Source organism: Convolutriloba macropyga, chromosome 10 (assembly GCF_964194025.1).
Source record: "Convolutriloba macropyga chromosome 10, txConMacr16.3, whole genome shotgun sequence".
NCBI lineage: Eukaryota > Metazoa > Xenacoelomorpha > Acoela > Convolutidae > Convolutriloba > Convolutriloba macropyga.
This window is the reverse complement of record NC_134477.1, coordinates 46,364,190-46,384,514: the sequence shown is the minus strand read 5'-3', so window position 1 is coordinate 46,384,514 and position 20,325 is coordinate 46,364,190. Positions and strand designations below refer to the sequence as shown.

The 20,325-nt window shown below is 35.7% G+C and overlaps 2 protein-coding genes across 2 annotated transcripts in view; one reads left to right on the top strand and one right to left on the bottom strand.

Moving 5' to 3' along the window:
- Nucleotides 1-13,778, top strand: part of LOC142348167 (TAR DNA-binding protein 43-like) — a 32,894-nt gene extending 19,116 nt beyond the window's left edge. The window contains exons 5-8 of the mRNA XM_075399398.1: nt 9,640-9,843; nt 10,185-10,389; nt 12,595-12,755; nt 13,069-13,778. Of these exons, the coding sequence (XP_075255513.1) occupies nt 9,640-9,843; nt 10,185-10,389; nt 12,595-12,755; nt 13,069-13,173 (675 nt within the window). The 3' untranslated portion in view covers nt 13,174-13,778. The remainder of the gene's footprint in view (nt 1-9,639; nt 9,844-10,184; nt 10,390-12,594; nt 12,756-13,068) is intronic.
- LOC142348602 (N-acetylneuraminate lyase B-like) lies at nt 1,894-4,200 on the bottom strand. The gene is made up of 3 exons (XM_075400002.1): nt 3,464-4,200; nt 2,944-3,144; nt 1,894-2,557 (listed from the first exon to the last, which is right to left on the bottom strand). Exons 1-3 carry the CDS (start codon nt 3,696-3,698, stop codon nt 1,998-2,000), a joined length of 996 nt encoding a protein of 331 aa, XP_075256117.1. The 5' UTR covers nt 3,699-4,200; the 3' UTR covers nt 1,894-1,997.
- Nucleotides 13,779-20,325: the final 6,547 nt, after the last annotated feature.

Here is a 20,325-nt window from a genome sequence, read left to right as displayed (position 1 = left end):
GTCTGTTTGTTACCTGGTCTCGTTAATTAAAGGTTAAATATGACATTATTTATGTCACGGGAAGGTGTCAAAGGAGATTGGTGTCACAAAATCTAATGTTTTTAAAGAATTCGTTATGACTTTACTGGCTTCGACACGGGTTTTTCACAAAAAAAAGTAAATTAATTTTTGATTTTTGTCATATTTGACGTTGTTTGTAGACGTAAGAGTTGTTCTGGATAATTGCAGGTCTCGAGGGCTTCCTTTGGAAGAATAAACGAACCTATTCACTTTTTTCATTTTGTAATTAATGGCTTTCATGTCTTTGGAAATAAATTTTTTTCGATAAAAACAAGTATTACATAATATTGCTTTTTTTCTTTTTGGTCTAATTGTTACCTAGTTTCATTAATGAGAGGTCACATAATACGTTTAGAGATAAGTTGTCAAAAGGGATTGGTGTAACAAAATGTAATGTTTTAAGAGAATTCGTTATGACTTTACTGGCTTCCACATGGGTCTTTCACAAAAAAAGTTAATGAATTTTTGATTTTTGTCATATTTGACGTTCTTTTTGTAGACGTTATAAGTATTCTGGATAAATGCAGTTCTGAAGGGCTTCCTTTGGAAGAATGGACGAACCTATTCGAATTTTTCATTTTGTAATTAATGGATTTTATGTCTTTGGAAAAAATTTTTTTTCGAAAAAAAAAACAAGTATACATAATTTTGCATTTTTCTTTTTTGTCTAATTGATGCTTATTTTCAATAATGATTGGCCAATTTATACATTATCGGTGTTCGATGAAGGTGCAATCGAACATATTTTGGGGGCCAAAGTATGACTTTGCGGCTTCCAAAGCATTTTCTGGCAAGTTTTAATTGATTTTTAGTTTGTTGTCTATTTGTTGTTCTTTTTGTAACTGCATAAAAAATTGAATACCAAGAGTTCTTAATTCCCTTCTATAGAAGCATTGGTAATTGTAAACCTATGGGATATTTTAGTTGATTCCTAATGGTTTTAATTACTTTGAAATTAATTTAGTTTTTTTTTTAAAAAAATTCAGCGAATTTTCTAACTTTAAAGTTTCTGTTTTTTTTTGTCTAATTGTTACCAAGCTTTATTATGAACTGGTGAATAACCATTTTTCTGGTGATTTACAAGTTATTTTGTTTATTTTCAGTTTTATCTGACGCTATTTTGACTTTGTTATTAAGTTTTGTTTTTTAAAACGGACATAAATTTTTTGATGTAATTAATGTTTGTTGTTGTTTGATTTTGCAGTTCGTCTTCGCTCGCTTTCTTAATATCGGCATATCTCATCAATCTAATTCATCATTTTGTACTCCACTGAGTTATTTGCTTTGGAGGCTATCTTTTCGTTCATACTCTGCTTGAATTTTCTCCATCTGTTCCTCATTTGGTAGACAATTATGCCAAAATTGTGGATGAGCGGGGTCGGAACCTTATGTGCAATCGCACATCACCGAGCCGCCTTGTTTTTTTTCAACTTAAAGATGACTTATGCTGTTCAACTGCTATTTTCACTAGCAACGAATGCGTCCATTAACTTAAGATGATAAAGAATCGAATAATTTGGAATAAACTTTTTTGGAATTTTTTTTGGAATAACTTTTTGCCATTGAAATCTGCAATTTTTGTGTTCCACTTTTGTTCTCTTGACTAGGTTTAAATCTAGTCTAACTTCCATCAAATAACGTGAAAGGACGATAAAATTGATATTGGAAAGGAACAAATTCTTTCGATAATTAATTTTTTGAGCCAATATGTTTGCTCGTTCGAGCACTGATAACACATTTTTCGCGACTTTCACTGAGTCTGGTTGCAGTCTTTGTTTTAATGTTCTTTGTTTTCCCAGCAAACGTTTGATAAAACAGTTTTGGCCAAATTGCTCAAAAGTGGAAACATAAAGTTAATTTTAAAAAGGTGGCTTTTGCTTCATTAATATACTTTCTCACATCAATGTTATTCAAACATTAGTTGACATAATTAGTTTTTAACAATCTAATAAGTCCTGGTATTTTTTCATAAACTCATTTACAAGTTTTTGCGATGATTTATGATCGTCTTCCGAAAGAAACTGATATTTTGTGTCCTCTCCAATCGTTACATCAAACGAAGTCTGAAGAATCCGGTTAAGAGTCATCCTAAGAGTCATTTTATAACATCCAGATGTTAGATACCGAATCGCTTCAAATAACCTGTCTGATAACAATTGCGCGTCCTTCACTTGCCCCTGTTCCATGAGTTTTAAAACTTGGTTAAACTTAGTGCCGAAAATGTTATAAGTTGATCCGATAAAGCTCGGGAAACCCATAACACAGCCTGCAAGCATTTGCTCATCGCAGCCGATTGAGATATCTAGTTGTAGTTGCTTCATAATTTCGAAAGCGTCGATGAAGTTGGCCGACGAGTATTTCAGTCCGACGAGTGTTGGGACTCTGTTCTGAGTGATGGCTTTTTGTAGCACAGGGAGCAAATTGTTAAGGAATGAGGGTGGGGTGGTGCCTGTGATGTTGTAGATAAGAAGAGGAATTTCGGGCAGTGATTTGCTCACTTTTCCAAACGGTGATGTTTGATCAAAAGCTTTTAAATGCATCTGAAAACCCGATTTAGTGCATTACGAAAACTTGAGAACGGGGGTTGATAATCTACATTGACAAATTAGTTTATTGGAAACCATCTTTGTTTTTCTCCTCTCTCTCTCTCTCTCTCTCTCTGGTTTTCTTGAGTGTCGTTATACATTCCCATGTTTTATATCAAAGAATTTTTGTCAACACCTCATTTCATGTTCATTAATAGATAGATTCACAATTTGAGGACATAAACTTGTCTCGTTAATGGTTCATTGTGACTGTTAATAGATTTTAGTAGCCTCATTTGAGAACATTCTGTGAAACAATACTTCTAGTTCTTATTTTGTAAACCATTTTGAACATCACCGTTTGCAAGATATTCGATCAGGTGGGCCTCAGTTTGTGGTGAGTGAAGTGGAAAGGAAGGAAAAGTGATGGCAACTGCTGATGCACAGTGCTCAACTGCGTGTCTCCCTAGTTTGATCACATCTTCCCAAAGGGGGGAACCGATGTGTGTTATTACGTGTTGGAATTTACTTCGAACTGAAGGCGCTAACCATGCTGACTATAAATGAAGAACAGGAACTGTTTATTATTTGATTTGAGAAAGATCGCTAACAAACAAAAATTTAACTATCTCAAATAAGAACTCTTAATATTTGGCACTTTACTTAACTGTGCAAGGTATGCTTTCAAATTTATACTGAAGCCTGTAATCTTAAATTTGTTCTCCGTAGACGTGAATCGAAATGCTTTCCTTTCATAATGTCCTTTCATCTGGAAAACTAGATTCAAATTCTTTTAAAATTTCCCATAAAAAGCGGTCTTTAGGTTTGAGGAGGACAAAAAACGTTCAAATTTAAATTGGGTGAAAATAACAGTTCCTGAAGTTGGAGTCTTTCGTCTAAAGTAAGAACAGAGAAGTCGCCTGTAACTCCATTCACAAATACTCCACTAGCTCCGTTTGCTTGTAGATATTCGGAATATTTATCTATCGGCTCAACGTCCACTGTTACAGTTCGGCTATTATTGCCTGAATTGTCCGATGTCCGTTTGAAGGGTGTAACCACTGCAACTTGTATCCCTTTCATAGGGGTAAAAGGACGCATTTTTAAAGACATGTAAAATTAATAGGGAATAATTTTCAAAAATGATTTGTCGGTCAAAAGATCGCTTTTAGTTTTGAATACGGGTGGGATATTAGAGGATTAAGATGATAAGTTGTTGAAGGAACAATGTTAGCTGGCGATTGGGCCACCAGAGATTGTTACACAGTATTAGCAACAGAATTTGTAACTGATTTCTGAAGTTTTTGTAAAAGTTGAGCTGCTATTAAGTTGAGCACTGTCGAATTTGGTCATTCACTGCATGTGAAGCCAATGACTGCGTGTAAACAAAGCTATCAAGAGAATGATTCTGATTACCAACGAAGTTTATTAATACAAAATTAATTTTGCGCAGGCAAATCTGAGTTTATTTTGAGTTGATGAATGTTATCTTGATTGGCTAGTGGGGTCGTTTCCTGAGAATTGGGTGTTCTCTACAGTCAATTCTCTCGGCTTGACCACAAGAGTTAATGAATTACGAGGCATACTTTATTGTGTTAATGATGGCTTTGATAGTTATTGATAAAACCACCTTATCGATTCAATTATATTTTGCTAGAAAGCTTCATTAATCTATATATTAATTCAACGTCGACACATAGGTACTACGTTCTTAATTTAGATGTAATTGCTGAATGAGGAAGATGTAACTTCCTCTGAAGATGTTAATGAAGGTAGATTTAACTGAATGAGGTAATTCATGCATGCTCAAAAAACTTATCACACAATTTTCAAAAGTCTTCATATTGAGTACAGTACCATTTAACCTAACTTATACAGAACAAATGTAGCTGCTGATTGGTAGATATCACCGAAAAAAGAGGCTCGTTAGTTTCTTGCGTGTGGTCGGATAACATGCATCGAGGAAGACGAAGTATTTGACGAGTAATCAATTACCTTTATGGAATACTAATATTGTTAACTGCTCTCAAACGAAGTTTAACAATTATATTAGTCATGTCGGTCTTTATGCGATTTTTCGTCTGGCCCATTTGACTTTTCGTCCTCAAAAACGGAATAAACAGGTAGCGCCCAGCGGGCATTAATTGCTCTTAGAGCTTTTCAGCTCACTAGTCTCCAAGTATGCGATTCACAGAAACTGTTTTGGAGACTTATGCTTATGGTGTGAAGGGCGGTTCTTTGAGCTTGAACCCCCCTCCACAACACCTACATCTCGCACCCCCCCCCAATCCCCACCCCAGCACATCACGCCCCTTCAAACTAAAGGTAGCCTCACCAAACCGTAGCTAGCTACAGATGAAGCCAACGGTCGTTTGAGAGCAATTTGCCCGACGTTAGTCGGCTATGTTTAAAATTATCAAAGTCATCCGATCGTATCTTGTTGTCCTGACACTTGTTCTTTTTTTACTTTAAAAACAAAGTGAGAAAAACCATCAAGGCGTGCAAATAATAACAAATGTGGTCAAGGTTAGCAAATAGTAGTAGTAGTAGTAGTAGTAGTAGTAGTAAAGGCTTTAGGATTTAAACATAAATAAATCCAAGGGTTTGTTAGACCCACATGAGTTCAGTCCAAAGGTAGTTTTAGTTTAGTCTAGTTTTTTCCAGTTATTGCAGTGGTCACATTTGCAAACAATTCGCCAAGTGCATTTGTCCCTCTTGTCATATTTTCTCAGAAAGTAGTCCCAGTAGATTTTGGAGATGGTGTCTTTATTGAGATATTTTCCGTAGCTGGTGTACACTCTGATAATAATATTGTATAATAATTTTGTACGATGGAAGAAGTTTTCATCGGTTTTGTAGAGTCGATTCGTTCCGATCGTCAGTTCTCCTCTTGTATGCTGTCGAGTTTTATCTTCGGTGACTCTAGGTAGATCAACAACAACGTCGTATTCGTTTCTATCCAATGATATCAGAAGCAGGAGATTGTGCATTTCGACATATAAGCTGAGAGGCAGCAGCTTTAGCTGTAGAAGTCGATCTTTGTATTCAAAACTTGCATTCAGTATCCACTTGGTAGCAATTTCCTGCACCCTTTCAAACTTCGCAAGATTCGACTTGTTCGGCTGCCATGCAAGATCACTTAAGAAAAACGTCAGGTATATACTGAAAACCCTAATTGTGCAAAAAATGTCACATCTAAAGTCAGATGAGAATTGTTATTGAGATATAATCTTGTTTTTTGAGACATCATAAAACCAAGTACTGCAAAATTCTCGATTTCTTTATAACAAACATTATCACTGTCAAAAACCATTTAATTTAAAGTGAAACCACAAAAATATTCGATTTTATATTGATGTAAAGAAGTTGGGACATGTGATTCATGAAACTAAGATAGATGTATACGAAAAGAGCGACCAATAGGGTCAAAAAGAATGCAAGATTAAAAAGTTAATGTCAAATGAAATTTTAACTCAACTAAAATCCCTATATATAATTCCTAATGGTGCTTTGCAAACTCATTGAGATCTGTCACAGATGATACTAAAAACAAAATGACAGAGATCAACCGGTCAAGCTTAAGTTCGAAACTTTCTGTACAGTGTAAAAGCAATAAAACCATAAGTCATTTACTGAAAACAGTAAATAGGTTGTCCTAGGCACAAGTACCTTCAATAAGAACCTCACATTTCTGAGACTATATGATAACAAAAAATACGCAGAAAACTCAATTATTCTTCACTAGATATTTTATTAAAATTAGTGTCAAAGTTATAGAAATCAATAGCGGCCGTCCGATCGGTAGCATCCAACAATAGCATATATGCACCATTGAATCATATGTAATAATTTTTGGTAGGTAGCATTTGTGAGCATATCAACGGAGAGAACTGCAAAAACAAGTTAAATTGCTACACGTAAAAAAATCTGAAACCGAAAAATCATCAAACACCAATATCTTGCTCCAGTTAAAAAAAAGTTTGAAACATTTAAGATCTCAGACTACTCACTACTCACATTGACGCTCCTTTTACTGTCCAGTTTAAAAAAGTGTGAAAGATTTAAGATCTCAGACTACTCACATTGACGCTCCTTTTACTGTTCTAGCGTGGTTGACACCCCTTCTAAGACTTAATCTTTGATTGACGTCAAAATGTCAAAAACATTTGAACAGATCTTTCTTGTGTCAAAAATGCTGTACCAAATTGCAAATAGGTTCAACTAGCCCTCATATCAGTTTATAAAGTTTGATTGTACAGAGTTTATAGCAGTGCTCTGGAGAATCATCATCTTTGCCGAAGAGAAGCAAAATCATGCACTTTTTTGCTAAAATTTGTTATTTGGTTCTGGTTTTGAAAAAAAGGGGTAAATTAGCAGAAAAGTCGTAAAGAGTAAATTATCGAAATCTTTGCAAAAATACCAAATCAAAGGGTGCAAATACCCTGTCTTATCGTAAAAAAAATGAAAGCATTATTTTCATGGAGCATGTTTTAATTTTAGGAAAATAAGACCAAGTTTGCTCATTAATCGCCCATTAATCACTAGAACCGCAAACCCCGATAACTCCTCAAAATCTGTTTTTCAAAAGCTATCTGTTTTTCAAAAGAAAGTTTTTTACATAGCCGCGAATCCATAGCTGAGCTAATATTGGCCTTCTCTTGGTTCTTTTACGACTCGAAGAGGAGTATTGGTTTTCTTAGGGTTTCTTTTTTTATCTGAAGTACTATTTGTTCAAGCGGCGTTTTGTCGTAATTGTGAACATGAGTAAATTGCCCTGTGAACTAACTTTTTCTAAGCGAGAGAAGTGTTTTGTTCATGCTTTGCGTTCAGTGAATGACTTTTTTGCCTTTGAAAAGAGTTTTTTGAGAGATTGGCGCTTATAGATGGGTTTTTAGCAGTGTTTTCGTCCATTTGGCCCATTTTTGTTTTCATTGTAACTTGGTTTTTTTGTAGAAGTAATTTTTGATCGATGTCGCATGACTATACAACCATCTGAAATCGATACCACAATGTTTTTGATAGCTTAATAATGCGTTTCAAGCGCAAAATTGATCTCATCAAGCGCATAGTTCTCGAATTTGTCAATTTTTGGCTTTTTTATTATTGGTTTTTCGTTTTTGGCTCCTTGAGCTGACATTTATTATTTGGTAAATATAACAACCTTTTTTGAGAATTCACAATTTGGATACCTTTTTTGACTTGAGGTGTTTGATTGTTTATTTTATAAAATTGTACACATACTAATCTGGTATTGGCGGTTTTTGTCAAATTTTTCTAAATTTTCTATTTCTACATTGAGTTTATTTACCATAAAAATTATTTGAACCGGAGTTGTTTTTAATTCCCCTTTTGTTGCTAATTGAATTGTTTTTGGCGATAACTATCTAAAATTCAGTGAAAATGTTAAACATATTTGAACATTTTTTAAAAAAATTTCTTTACTGTTTCGTAAATGAGCTGTTTTCACTTCCTACTGAGACATAAGCATGTCTATGTAATGTTGTTAAACCTGGATTGCTTAATGACAAAACATCCAGATTTTTTTACCTCTATTTCTATTTCGATTTTTAATTATCTTGCAATATAGTTTTTTATTTTTCTGAAATTGTGAATGTTTTAATCTTTTTCAGAATGTATGTGTTTCCAAAGAGCATACTCTTCTACCATGTTTCATTCTAGCATTCTCCTTAGACCTATAGTTTTATTAGCCTTGCCTTTGTTGAATTGAAAATAATCGATTTGAACTAATAATTTTTGTCTTTTTCTTTCAAGCTTTTTAAGTTTTTTTGGCAATTGATTTTATGTAATATATTATGGCACTGAGGTTTTGCTGGCTTCACTTTTGCCAATTTTGAACAAGATTTCTTTCAGAGAATATTCTAGGGGCTTGGTTTTGGTAACATACAAATTTTTCCGTTTGAATATTGTTCAGTAATGCTTAATTTTGTTTTGTTTAATTTTTGATAAAGTGGTTATTGTTTAATTTTATCGCGTTCATTTTGAATTAAGGCGACAACTAATGTTTATTTTTAACGCGAAAGACTCAATTTAGTTACCAATTGATTATTGTTTTATATTGCAAAATAGCGTTTCGATTGAGAGAACTTATGAAATTGATAAACTTTGTTTTCGGCCGTTTCTTGCAGTATTCATTTTTTCTTCTAAAATAAAGTTTTGGGAGGCTAACATGGCTTGAAATTTGCTGCTCGTGTACTTTAATTTTTTCAATTGCGTGCAAAAATTTGGCTGGTTTTTTGATAAAGGTGTAATGTATTTTTTTAGTTCAATTGGTTTTATGGGCTATCTTAATATTTTGACTGATTTGTTATACGTTTTTAGTAGTCATTTTAGTGGGAACCAGTTAGTTTAAAAGGTAGTTCTTTTAAAAGTCGACTCTTCGAGTCGTTTCCGGAATTCCTCCAGCTATGTTTTTTTCGTCGTCAAGATTTTTGTTACGACCATATGACGTCACAATCACTTCAAATCTGCTTTTTGTACATTCTTTCATGCAATTTCAACTGAATTGCGTGCGTGACGTTATTTTTTACTCTCAGTGGAGCGAGGTTTTTGTTCATTCGCGTGATTAAGTTTTTGTTCACTCGTGACTTACCTCACTCTCAAAATTGACTTCCTCACTTTGAAATTGACTTTTGTTTACTTTAATTCAGAGATAAGGTCAAGCGAATGTGTGTCACTCAATATGACTGTTATTTGAGAGCAGCTAATAGAGGTGGCAATAACTTATACAGATTCTAATCAAAATATAACGTTTCAGCCCTTAATGAAAAGAATAAGTTTTTTGGTCTGTCTTTTTTTTTGAGACTGCGGATCTAGGAAGCTATTGCAGCTATCTTCTGGCAATCTGCCACCTGTGTTAATTACATATGCTGCCTTTTAGGTTTTTCATATGCTGCCACTCAGACCTCTCTGCTATAAATATATCGATCGGCCAAAACTGATTGAACAAAGAAAAGCGAACTAAGTGGGGTCGGAACCATAAAGCGATGATGGATATTTCCACTGATGTATATCTCTAAATCATGAAGCTGTTTAGGAAAGCACTTTTGGTTCCTCACGGGTGTTTGTTGGACAACTGGACGACAGTGTGAGTAAGACTGAGCTGATGGACTACTTCGAGCAGTTTGGTGACATCAACTCTTGTTTCTACGAAGCAGGCAAAAAGAACTACGCTTTTGTGGAATTCGAGGACCCTGAAATAGCCAAGGCTGTGCTGCACGAGAAGTCGCACTTCATAAGGGTAATAATGCGTTAAACATAAATAATCGGTGGAGATTGTCAATTAATTGTCCTTAAGTAAATTATTGATCATAGCACTAAATTAATTGAAACAAATTCATACAGTTACTGATGGAACCAAGTGGATGTTTTGTTATGGTATGTTTTTCATTCAAATTTTTCTGAAGTAAAATGACAATATTTTAACATCTAAAAATTGGTTATTTGCGTCCGTTTTCTATGAAATTAATTTTTTACTCACGGGTAACATAGAACCAAATTAATGAAATGCAATTCGAAATGTTCGCGTTATCGTCTTGCAGCCTTTTAAGAGCAACCTTTTTACATATGCTCTATATTCAGGGTAAACACGTCGTGATACGAACTGCAGATCCCAGAAACAAAAACCAGCAATCAACATCGGGTGGTGGTGATAGTGGGGCGTCCTCGACCCCAGTTCGAGACAGACTTGAGTGGGATGACGCCAGACGAGGCATGGGCTCAGCTAGTGGGAGTTTCTCGTCGCCTTATGGGCAGTTTGGCATGCCTGGATCTTACTCCAGTTACGGTAATTGTGTGTTGTTTAATGTATTGATTGCCAGGCGTATTTTTCTTGTATTTTTCTCAACCCTGTAGTGCGTGGTCGAAAGGCATTCTTACTATAGTTACGAGGATATTTGTATTAGTGGTGGAATTTGTAGAATGTTGTGTGGCCAACGGAGTGGAGTGCATTGAACTATAATTGGTTTTCATCGCAATTTTGAGGACTTAGGAACAACGATGCATTACCACTTGAGACAATATTTAACTTCAGTCGAAGAGAACGCATCAATCAAATTATAGATAACACTTACTGTTTAACTGCTCTCAAACGAAATATATTGCAATTATTTTAATCTTGATGGTTTTTGGATTTTTCTAATATTGGTATTGAGAGTTTTGAGAAACAGAATAAGCTGGCAAAGGGCTAGGACATTAAGTAGCTGATAAGTTCTATAAAACCACTACTAGTTGAATTATGCCACTCACCGAAACTGCCGAGTAGACATAAATTTGTGAAGTGAAGAGCAATGCAGACAGCTGACCACCATCAACTTTGCATATTAAGCGAGCCTTTCTGTTTTTGATTTCTTTGTTAGTGAATTTCAGTCGTCCGGAAACCTTTGTGCTAATATGCTGGAGTGGTATCTTCGAAAAACTCTTGAAAAACAAAATAGATTTTACTGGAACTTTCATGGCTCATACTAAATTTTTGAAATCGTCAATAAAAACTTTTGACACCTATAGCAGCCACGGACACAATCATTGCTTGTTTGACAACTAATTCATTTAGCTTATGTTGGCTTCATTCCCGTACTTGAGTTTTTTCGATTTGAGTTTTATAGCTCTAAGAAATTTGATCTACTGCTCAAGTTCGACTTCTTTCTTCTTGAACACTTACTTCTGACTTCGAACGCTTGTCATCAGCATTTAGAATGGTAAAATATAAGATGAAAAGGTTAATTTGAAAAATTTTTATCCCATAACGTCCTTCGAACCCAAAGCACCCCCCTCCCCTCACCTACACACCTCCATCTACCAGCCGAGATTTTTTTCACGTGAGGCAAGTCTACTCCTATTTTCGCCGTTTTCCATCTTGTTTACTGATTAATGGTTTCAAAGGATCATATATGTATCTATCAATGAGCATTTGTATGTTTTACCCGTTTTTGTAGTTCGTTTTGTTGTCCAATTCTTGGTCTCATTAAGGAATGGTCTCATTGAACCCCTAATGAGGCGTAATATAAGCTATGTGAATGTTTTAATTGATATCTAAAGACTTTTTCACTACTTTTTCACAACTTTTTTTTCAAAAGTTATCGTGATTTTTTTATTCTTGCTCGCTCAGTTATGTAGTCCTTTTTTTGTTTTGTCACTTCGGTTTATGGTTTGAGTTCATAATGTTTTTCATGACTTTTACTCATGACTATTTTTTCAAATTCTTTTTTTACCTATGCTTTTGTATAATTTACTGTTTGTTGTAGTGTAACTCAATTTGTTCAATCATCGGTTTCTAATAATGCTTAAATAATTGACTGAATTGTTTTAATTCATAGCTAATTCTTTTTTTGACTTTGACATAAAATTTTTAAAAATAGTAGCGGGTTTTTGCACCCTTTTTGATCATTTTGTTGTCATACTATTTTTGGCAATGGTAATCTGTTGCTAATGAGTAATGAATAACTGACTCTAATTAATGACTTAAGTTCATACCGGTGGTTTTAATGATTTTTAAACTATTTGGCTTCAAGAAAATATTTTTGATTTTTGAGTCTCGTCTGTTTTTGTTGTTAATAGCCGCCGTCAGCCTCTCAATGGCTATTATTCAGGCGCTATCTTTTTACATTTCAAAGAATTTGAATTGAATTGTAGCGTTGTCTTTTTTTAAGATCTGTTCACACATTTTCAAGATTTTTGAATTCAAAACGGAGTGGTGATTTTGGTCACGCCGAAACAGGAAGTGGAGCGAAAAAACGAGTGGTTTTGCGGCGTGAAATTTTTTAGCTCTAAATTTAAAGTAGAGTGAGGAAACGGTGTTTGAACAAAAATTCGGTTTCTCGGTAGTGGTTTTTTCACATGCTGCAATTTCACCTTGATTTTTACTGTTTTTCCGATTTTTTGGATCGGTTTCTTTTCTAAATGGTTTTCCCAATCCATTCATAGTTCATTTAACAATTCGTTTGTGGGCCATTTTTACCATTATTGTGGTATGATGATAGTTTGTGGTTTGTAGGTTATGGTGATCGTGGGGATCTGCCAGCTGGTCGCCAGTCAGGTGCAATGGGAGGGGGATCATCTGGTGGCTTTCCAGGCAGTGAGGCTATGATGAGCACGATGGCTAAGATGATGGCAGAAGCAGTCTCGCAGCAGTTGTCTCAACACCTCGGACCCCAGGTTTGTCCCACAAAATGAACGGAACAGTTTTAGATTTTCATTAATTGATTCTTGCAGACTCGATGTAAACAGGTTTTTAAAAACATTTATATCGATGTTAATAATCGAGAGGATACAATGTAATTTTTACCAAACAGAATTGAAACAGACTTGAATCGCTTAGAAAATCTTTACATTTCGCCGTAATTAACAATATTGGGAAGATTTCATTTTATATTTTCTCCCATTTACTTCCATTTTAATTTCGAAACTGATTTAAAGCGATTACTATTAATTAATGGAATGTGAGGTTATTCTTTTCTACCGTGTTTAGAACGGACAACAAAACTCGAGGAGTTATTACGATTCAAACGGCGCCAGAAGCCATGAAAGCTCATCGACTGAATTGGTTGACAGAGGGCGATTCATGTCGCGATAAGAGAGGCAGTCACTGTGTTCGAACAATTTTATATATTTGCGTGTAGTAATACTTTGCTGTCGTTAATATCTGATTAATACCTATTTATAATAATGAAACTTTTAACCAATAATGAACACGCCTGTATTATTTTGTTCATAGGATTATATAAGCCACCTTTTTGGCACGGGTTCATTAACATATTTAGACCTCATTCCCAGCAAGATAAGCGACCCAGACATTTTTATTTTTTGTTTTTAGGGGTCCATATTTGATATTTGCCTCAAAACATCGTCGCCACACCTGAACGAATCAATGGAGAGGTTCAAAAATTAATTTTCTTTATTTGTGCTATCGTTGACAAGCTTTTTAAATCTGTGGCGTTAATTTAACTGCAACAACTGAAAAAAACTCTTATATGGATCTTTTGATTTGATGTCTACTTCAGCGTATTCTGAACAGCCAAGCGTGTCAAAAATTGTTCAACATGGATTTTTGATTTGTGCCGGTTAAAATGTTAAACGGTTAATATGTCAATTATGTAACCCAAATTCTTTTTTGAGATTTGCCTTTTAATGAGTTATTTCTTCTCGATGTTCTCTCCTGCTAATAAATCTTTGTTTGTACTATCATTTTCAGCTAGAATACAGAAGATATAGACTGCCCTGACGCAGCATAAGAAACTTATGGGAGGCGGCGCTGAAATAAGTACATAATCAGCTGTCTATCGGTAACGAGTTTTGTATTGTTAATTACTCTCGAACGAAGTTCGGAAACAATTACTGTAAACTTATTAATTGCTCTCGTAGAGAAGCAAGTATTGTAAACGTGTGTCTTTTTTATGCAAAATTTTCCCTTGACCGTTTTGACTTTTCGAGTGACTTTTACGCCCTTGACTTTTTGTGTTTTGCGTGATCTAAAATTCTCTCTCAATTACAAGTAGCTGAACTCAATTGGCGGCATTTTAATACTAAAAATCAATTGAAAAGTGCGCCGAAACTTGTGCCGTTTTCCACTTTAAATCTTAATAGTGGTATATGTTAACCTCTAATGTGGTTATTTGGAGCCCACTATCGAAATTCTTAGTCCCATTTAGGCCCCCTCCCCCGACTGAAGCTGGCTGCAATTGATTAGAACTCCCACTAGTCGTTCGAGAGCAATTCTTCCGACGTTTAGTCGGTTATGTTGTTTTTATGAAAAATGGTTGCTGGACTGTTTTGACTTTTTCGTTAGATCGTTCTCGAACATTATTCTGCTCGGTTATGGGTTATGTATATGTTCGTGTATAGTTCTGGGAAGCCTTAGACAATTAGAGCTCGAATGTTGAAGGCTTCCCAGAACTATTCTCTAACTAATTTAGGCCTCAGTTTTGCTGTTCAAAACTAAAGAGAGAATTCAATTGAAGTTTAGAGCAACATTGCAATTCTGCATATTTCCAAAGAATACATTTTCATCGACTCGTTTTTTATTAGAGTTAATTTTATTGTTTAATAGCCGCAAAGCGATAGCTGGGGCTATTATTGGCCTTCTCTTGGTTTTTTTCCGTCGTCACGATTTTTGTTACGACCATATGACGTCACAACCACTTCAAATCTGCTTTTTGTTCATTCGTTCATGCAATTCCAACTGAAGTGCGTGTGTGACGTCATTTTTCGCTCTTAGCGGAGCGAGTTTTTTGTCCATTCGCGTGATTAATTTTTTGGTCACACTTGACTTACCTCACTCTCAAAATGACTTCCTCACTTTGAAATTGACTTTGGTTTACTTCAATTCAAAGAGATAAGGTCAAATGGGTGTGTGTCACCCTAAATGAAGGTTATTTGAGATCAGCTAATAGAGGCAGCAATAACTTATACAGATTTGTAATCAAAATATAACACATCAGCCTTCAATGAAAAGACGAATTTTTTTGGTCTGTCTTTTTTTACTGTTTTTTGAGACGGCAGATCTACGAAGCTATTGCGGCTATTTTCTGGCAATCTGCCAGCTATGTTTTTCTTTTTCTAATTCTTTAACCTCTTCCTACTCGTCAAACAAAACCAGTTCTCGTTCCAAATCGCAATCGTAGTCGAAATCGTTGTTCGCATCCAATTTTTCGTTGACAGTTTTTCGTTGTTCGCATTAATTCTTCGTTTCGGAATTTTTGACGATCTTCAATAATTTCGCTAATATCCAATAATCGTTTGATAATTTTTTAGGAGGAAAGGGATCGCATAAGTTTCCAGCAGGCTCTGTTGTGTCACTCTCAATGTTACTCTTTATGGTTTTAAAAAATGAACAGACTATGATATTATTTCTTTTTATTGAATCAACTATAGACCTTAACAAAAATTCTGTTTGCAAAGTTGTTTTTTGTGACTCTCTCCTATGTTAGCTATCCACTTAATTATCTTTGAAATTGAAAAGTGAATTCTTTTTCTCTGGGGGAAAATTGGGCTTCCAATAAATTATTCCAAGAATGCCTTAATGCTTCCAAGAAGTTTGCTCAGTTGATTACTCATTTTTGCCATTTTGTCAGCCAGCTTGATTTCAACGAGGCGGTGTGACAAATGACCGCAAAACAACTTCGAAATTGTGATATCAAACGTGAAATCTTGAAAAAAAATGTGATACGCTTAAAAAGTATAATGACTTTTTGCGTGATCAGCTTTCTAAATTAGTGATCAAGCCTAACTTTATTGTTGATTTTTATTTACAGCGAAATTGAGGTCTTACAATATACATGTTAAAGCCCAGGTCATTTTGTCTCTGAGAAGCTCTCTAAGATAGAGCTTTAGTAGGCTCTAAGTGTCCGTTTTACCTAAGCTGCAGATGTGATTCAAATGGTTATCTTAGTCTGTCCTTCCTCGTTCCATCGTTTTAACCCCCACCCCCAACGATTTGAGGCTCGCACTCTGAGGCAAGCCTCCCTGTGCCTAAGCTAGCTACAGCGAAAGCCAACCGCTCGTTTGCTTAACGGTTTTCTTTTCTGATAGGCTCCCTGGTTAGTTTTTCATGTCAACTAAACACCCACCGTATCCTTTTGACTTCGATTGAAGTCATGTAAAAGGTTTGTTTAAAGTGATCTGAAAGACAAATTGTTGCTAATGTTTGGCTCACAACGTAAGCTATTGATTTTCTACAAGTTTCATGGGCCACTGAAAGAAATGGAGTGAGGGCGTTATTTGCGACGTCAAGGCATTGTTTTGTCCAATTTCGTTCCGATTATGCTCATTTTAGAGCTTTGTTTCCCCCATCATTTTTTCATACAGTTTTCGAATTTGTCGCCAAATCGCTAACACTTCAGTTTATCACAAATCTCTCAAAATCCAAGACCTTGGCACCAAAATTTTTCTTGCAATGGCAAGATTCTTTGAAGACAATTTTTGGAGCAAAAAAGGTCACGGGTCACTGTAGTCGTATTGGAGAAAAATGAAGGAAGTCTATCATTTTTGCAAGTACCGCGCCACGCAGAATAGTTAGCTACATTTTTTGAAAGAGGGAGCCCGGTTATCAGACAAGCAACTATTTCGGTCTTTTCAGCACCGCTAAGTTTTAAAATTTCACACTTTTTTCCATAGAAACAGAAATTCAAAGTACTGGTTTTTGATAGGTTTTTGAAATAGTGGTTTGTAACTGGTTTCTAGTAGTAACTAGGTTTTTGAAAAGTTTAAAATGAATATAATTGCAGGAAGATTTGAAGTTTCCTGTACTTTATTACTAAAATGTCTCAAAACGCAAAAACGTTTTACCTCGGACAAACCTTTCTGAGTCCCTTTCTTGGTATATCCAGCTGTTTTCTTCATAACCAATTTAAATTCAATTATGGTCAAAGATCTTTTTCGTCGATAGCTTGTTAACTTGGTTATAGCTGTTTGTCTATTGCTCTCAATCAATGTTTGTGACAATTATTTCAGTCTTGTTGTTCTTACATGTTTTTTCGTAGTATCGTCTGACCTTTGTTGGAGTGACCACTTTTCGCGTGACTTTGATATTGGTTTTTGGATAGTTGCTTGAGAAATTGTTTTCTTTTAGACCTTAATACAGCTGAACTAAATTACGGCATTCTACCAAACGAAGTGGAAATTGTTCTGACTTTGATATTATTTTTTAAATTTGTTCTTCAATTAATCTTTTTTGAATTTATCTTTTAATCTTTTAATAAGTTAAGGTGAAGTTGCGTTAATCTTTTTGTATTCTAAGAGGAATGACCCCAAATTGCAATCAAGGTGGAAATTGAAGTGCAGCGGGCCATCATATTAATTGCTCTCAAACGAAGTTTAGTAATTATATTAGTCTCGTTGGCCTTTTTGATGCAATTTTGTTACTACCGACTTTTCTTCTACAGTGTTTTGTCTGACCAGATGAATTTTCGTCCTCACAAACTGATGAAGCCTTGAGGGTATTAAGTCGCTGAGTAGGTCCCTTTGAGCCTTGCCAGTCTGTAAGTATGCGATTAACCGAAAATTGTTGAGACTGAAATTCATAATGTGAAGAGCATACTTAGAGTTTGACCCTCCCACCACGACTTTAGCAAGCTTCTTTAAGTGGTTCTGTTCAGCTATCAGCCCTCACCCGTTTCTTTGGAGAATTAGGTCCGATCTTGCTGGGTTTTTTATTCCCCATGTGGGGATTTTTAAGTTGCTTTGAAAACTTTTAAATTGTTCTCAAAGTGTTTGTAGCAGTTTAGTGAAATTCGTTGTGATAGTTTTTTTTGCGCAGTTGTTTCTGCGTCACAGACTGGCTTTTTGGAGGTGGACTGCGCGAACCTCTCCTGAGATCGGTTTTTTAGCATCCATAAAAAATTATAAAACAGACCCCCTCAAAATTAAATTGCTGCGGCTGTCGTCGTTCGAGATCAATTCATCTTTCGTTATTCAGATAATGTTCACTTACCATTTCATGTTAGTAATTCAAGTTTTACGTAATTTATTAGTTACTCTCATTTAGCATTTTGAGGAGCTGAACCTAACTGCGCGAGTTAAACACACAATCATTGAATCAACCAAATTAGCAGTAAATATGTATCTAGGGTTTGTCGAGAAAGGGAAGTTTGTTTCAGTTTTATGCCTCTTGCCAAGAATAGTGAGCAAGCATTGACGAATTTTATTGAGTACGACTCAAATTCCTATATATTAAACGCGTGAGCTCTAAAATGGGAGAAAATTTATAGTTAAGGGGCCTCTCGAAGCACATGTTTAAGAGCCGTACTGAGCAACATGGTAAAGCGAACATATTGAGAGAGGTCAAGGACCTAGAAGGCTCAAAATAGATGGGCGAGAACCAAACCCGGGATGAAAGACTGTTAGTCAGGTGAAGTTAGCACAAGGCTATGGGGGATTGAAAGTCTGGTCGCCATCGTGAGGATTTACTGTCCTGGCTTCTAAGTGTTTTTAAATTGCTCTCGAACGAAGTTTGAAGCACTTATTGTAAACATGAGTATGATTTTTGCAAAATTTTAGCTTGACAGATTTTGCGCTTTTCTAGAACATTCTTTGCTTTCGCTTAAGGTTTTCAAGCTTTACTTTTCGATTTTTGCGTGATATCAGTTGCCCTCGATTTATGTATATCGATAACGTGAAACCGATTGTGAGAAACAGTAGCTCGTAGCGTTTGTGGCGCAGTTGGTAAGATGGACAACTGCTAATCTGAGAGTCGTGTGTTCAAACCCGTGTCGGGCACCTTAATTTTTGTAGCCATAAAAGTTTGATTTAAACCATGCCGCCTGGAGTTTGAGAGCAGTTCTTGCGACATTAGTTGTTTAATGTTCTCGGTTGTGTGTGCATGTTTTGGGAGATTGTAAAATGGCAGTTGTTCATTTCTTTGTAGCGAGTCTTTTTCATGTTTCTTGAGCTTTTTTGTGTGCTTTAATTTCAACTTCATGGGCCTTGGTTTTTCGTGAAAACCGATGGAATTTTTCTTCCGGTATTATTGCTGCTCCGAAACCAATCGTTGAGCAATAATTTTACACACACTCCTTATTTCTTTCTTCTGTCTTTCTCTCTTTTTCCTTTTTCTCTCACTCTCTCGCTCTCCTATCTTTTTCTTTTTTTTCTATTTTTCTTTTTTTTATAATAAGTGTTAGTGGGACTTAACAGCAATGGTGTATCAGGAGCAAGCGTAATCCACGCTTTTTGGGAAGCATTTAACCGTCATAATTAGGCTCCTAATCTGTTCATGTTTTTGCGCTCAGTAAGTGTGCGGTATTGCAAAAGCAAGCAAGCCAAAGAAGCCCTTAACCAAATTTTGGCTTATGTGCAAAATGCAATAGACAATAGCAAAACGCATCAGTTGTGTAAGGGATAAAATCTGTGGCTGTTAAGCTCGGGGTTTGGGTTTGCGCCCTTTCATTCTTTGTCTTTAATTCTTTATCTTTGTGTTATTTGATATTTTCCCTCTATCTGTCTATGATACTAAATGAACGCATTAGCTAACAGCGCTACCATCTTCATGTGATAAAGGTTCTTTATTATGGAGACTAACTTATCCCTTTGAGACGAACTATGCTGCCATGCTTAAACGTCTAATCTGCGCATGTTTAGCGTACATCAAGCATGCGGCATAGCAAAAACAAGCGTCCAGAAAGACAGTGATCAAAATTGGCTGATGAACAATGTGAAGTAGACAATAGCAATACGTACTGATCGAGAGAGTAAAGGATAGGACCTATTGCTGTTAAGCGAGGGGCATGTATTCAGGGACGAGTTGGTGCCAGAAAAGGCTCGTGTATTCTTGGCCCAAAACGGAAAATGTGTAATTGTTGTTCTTCGTCCACTCCTGTCTGTCTGTGTTTCTCTCGTCTCTCTTTAATTCCTTGTATCTTTTTCATATATTCTTTTTCGTTCTTTTAATCTATTCGGATCTTTTCCGTTTGTTCCCCTCAGTTATGATCCCCCCGATTACAGAGCACGTGTCATTGCATGGTAAATCATTATGTAAAAAATGGACGTGCTTCGGGGGATTGCAAGTAATATACATTCACTAAGCTGGGGAGGCACAAACGGTCCTTAAACATGGAGCAAGCGTAATACATGCGTTTTACGAAGCGCTATACCGCCATATTGCAGCTCTAAATCTGCTTTTTTTGCGCTTATTAAGCGTGCGGCGTAGCAAGCGGGTCCCGAACACCATTGTCCAAAAATTTGCTGATGTAGAAAGGGCAAAGGACAAGTGGAATACACATCGGTAGCGTAA

Excerpts from the sequence above, each read along its gene's own strand:
- LOC142348602 (XM_075400002.1), bottom strand. The coding sequence starts at position 3,698 with ATGTCTTTAAAAATGCGTCCTTTTACCCCTATGAAAGGGATACAAGTT. Across the intron at positions 3,145-3,463 it reads AGACGAAAGACTCCAACTTC|AGTCAGCATGGTTAGCGCCT; the intron begins AGGAACTGTTAT and ends TTCTTCATTTAT. Across the intron at positions 2,558-2,943 it reads GATCGAATATCTTGCAAACG|TGAGCAAATCACTGCCCGAA; the intron begins GTGATGTTCAAA and ends CGTTTGGAAAAG.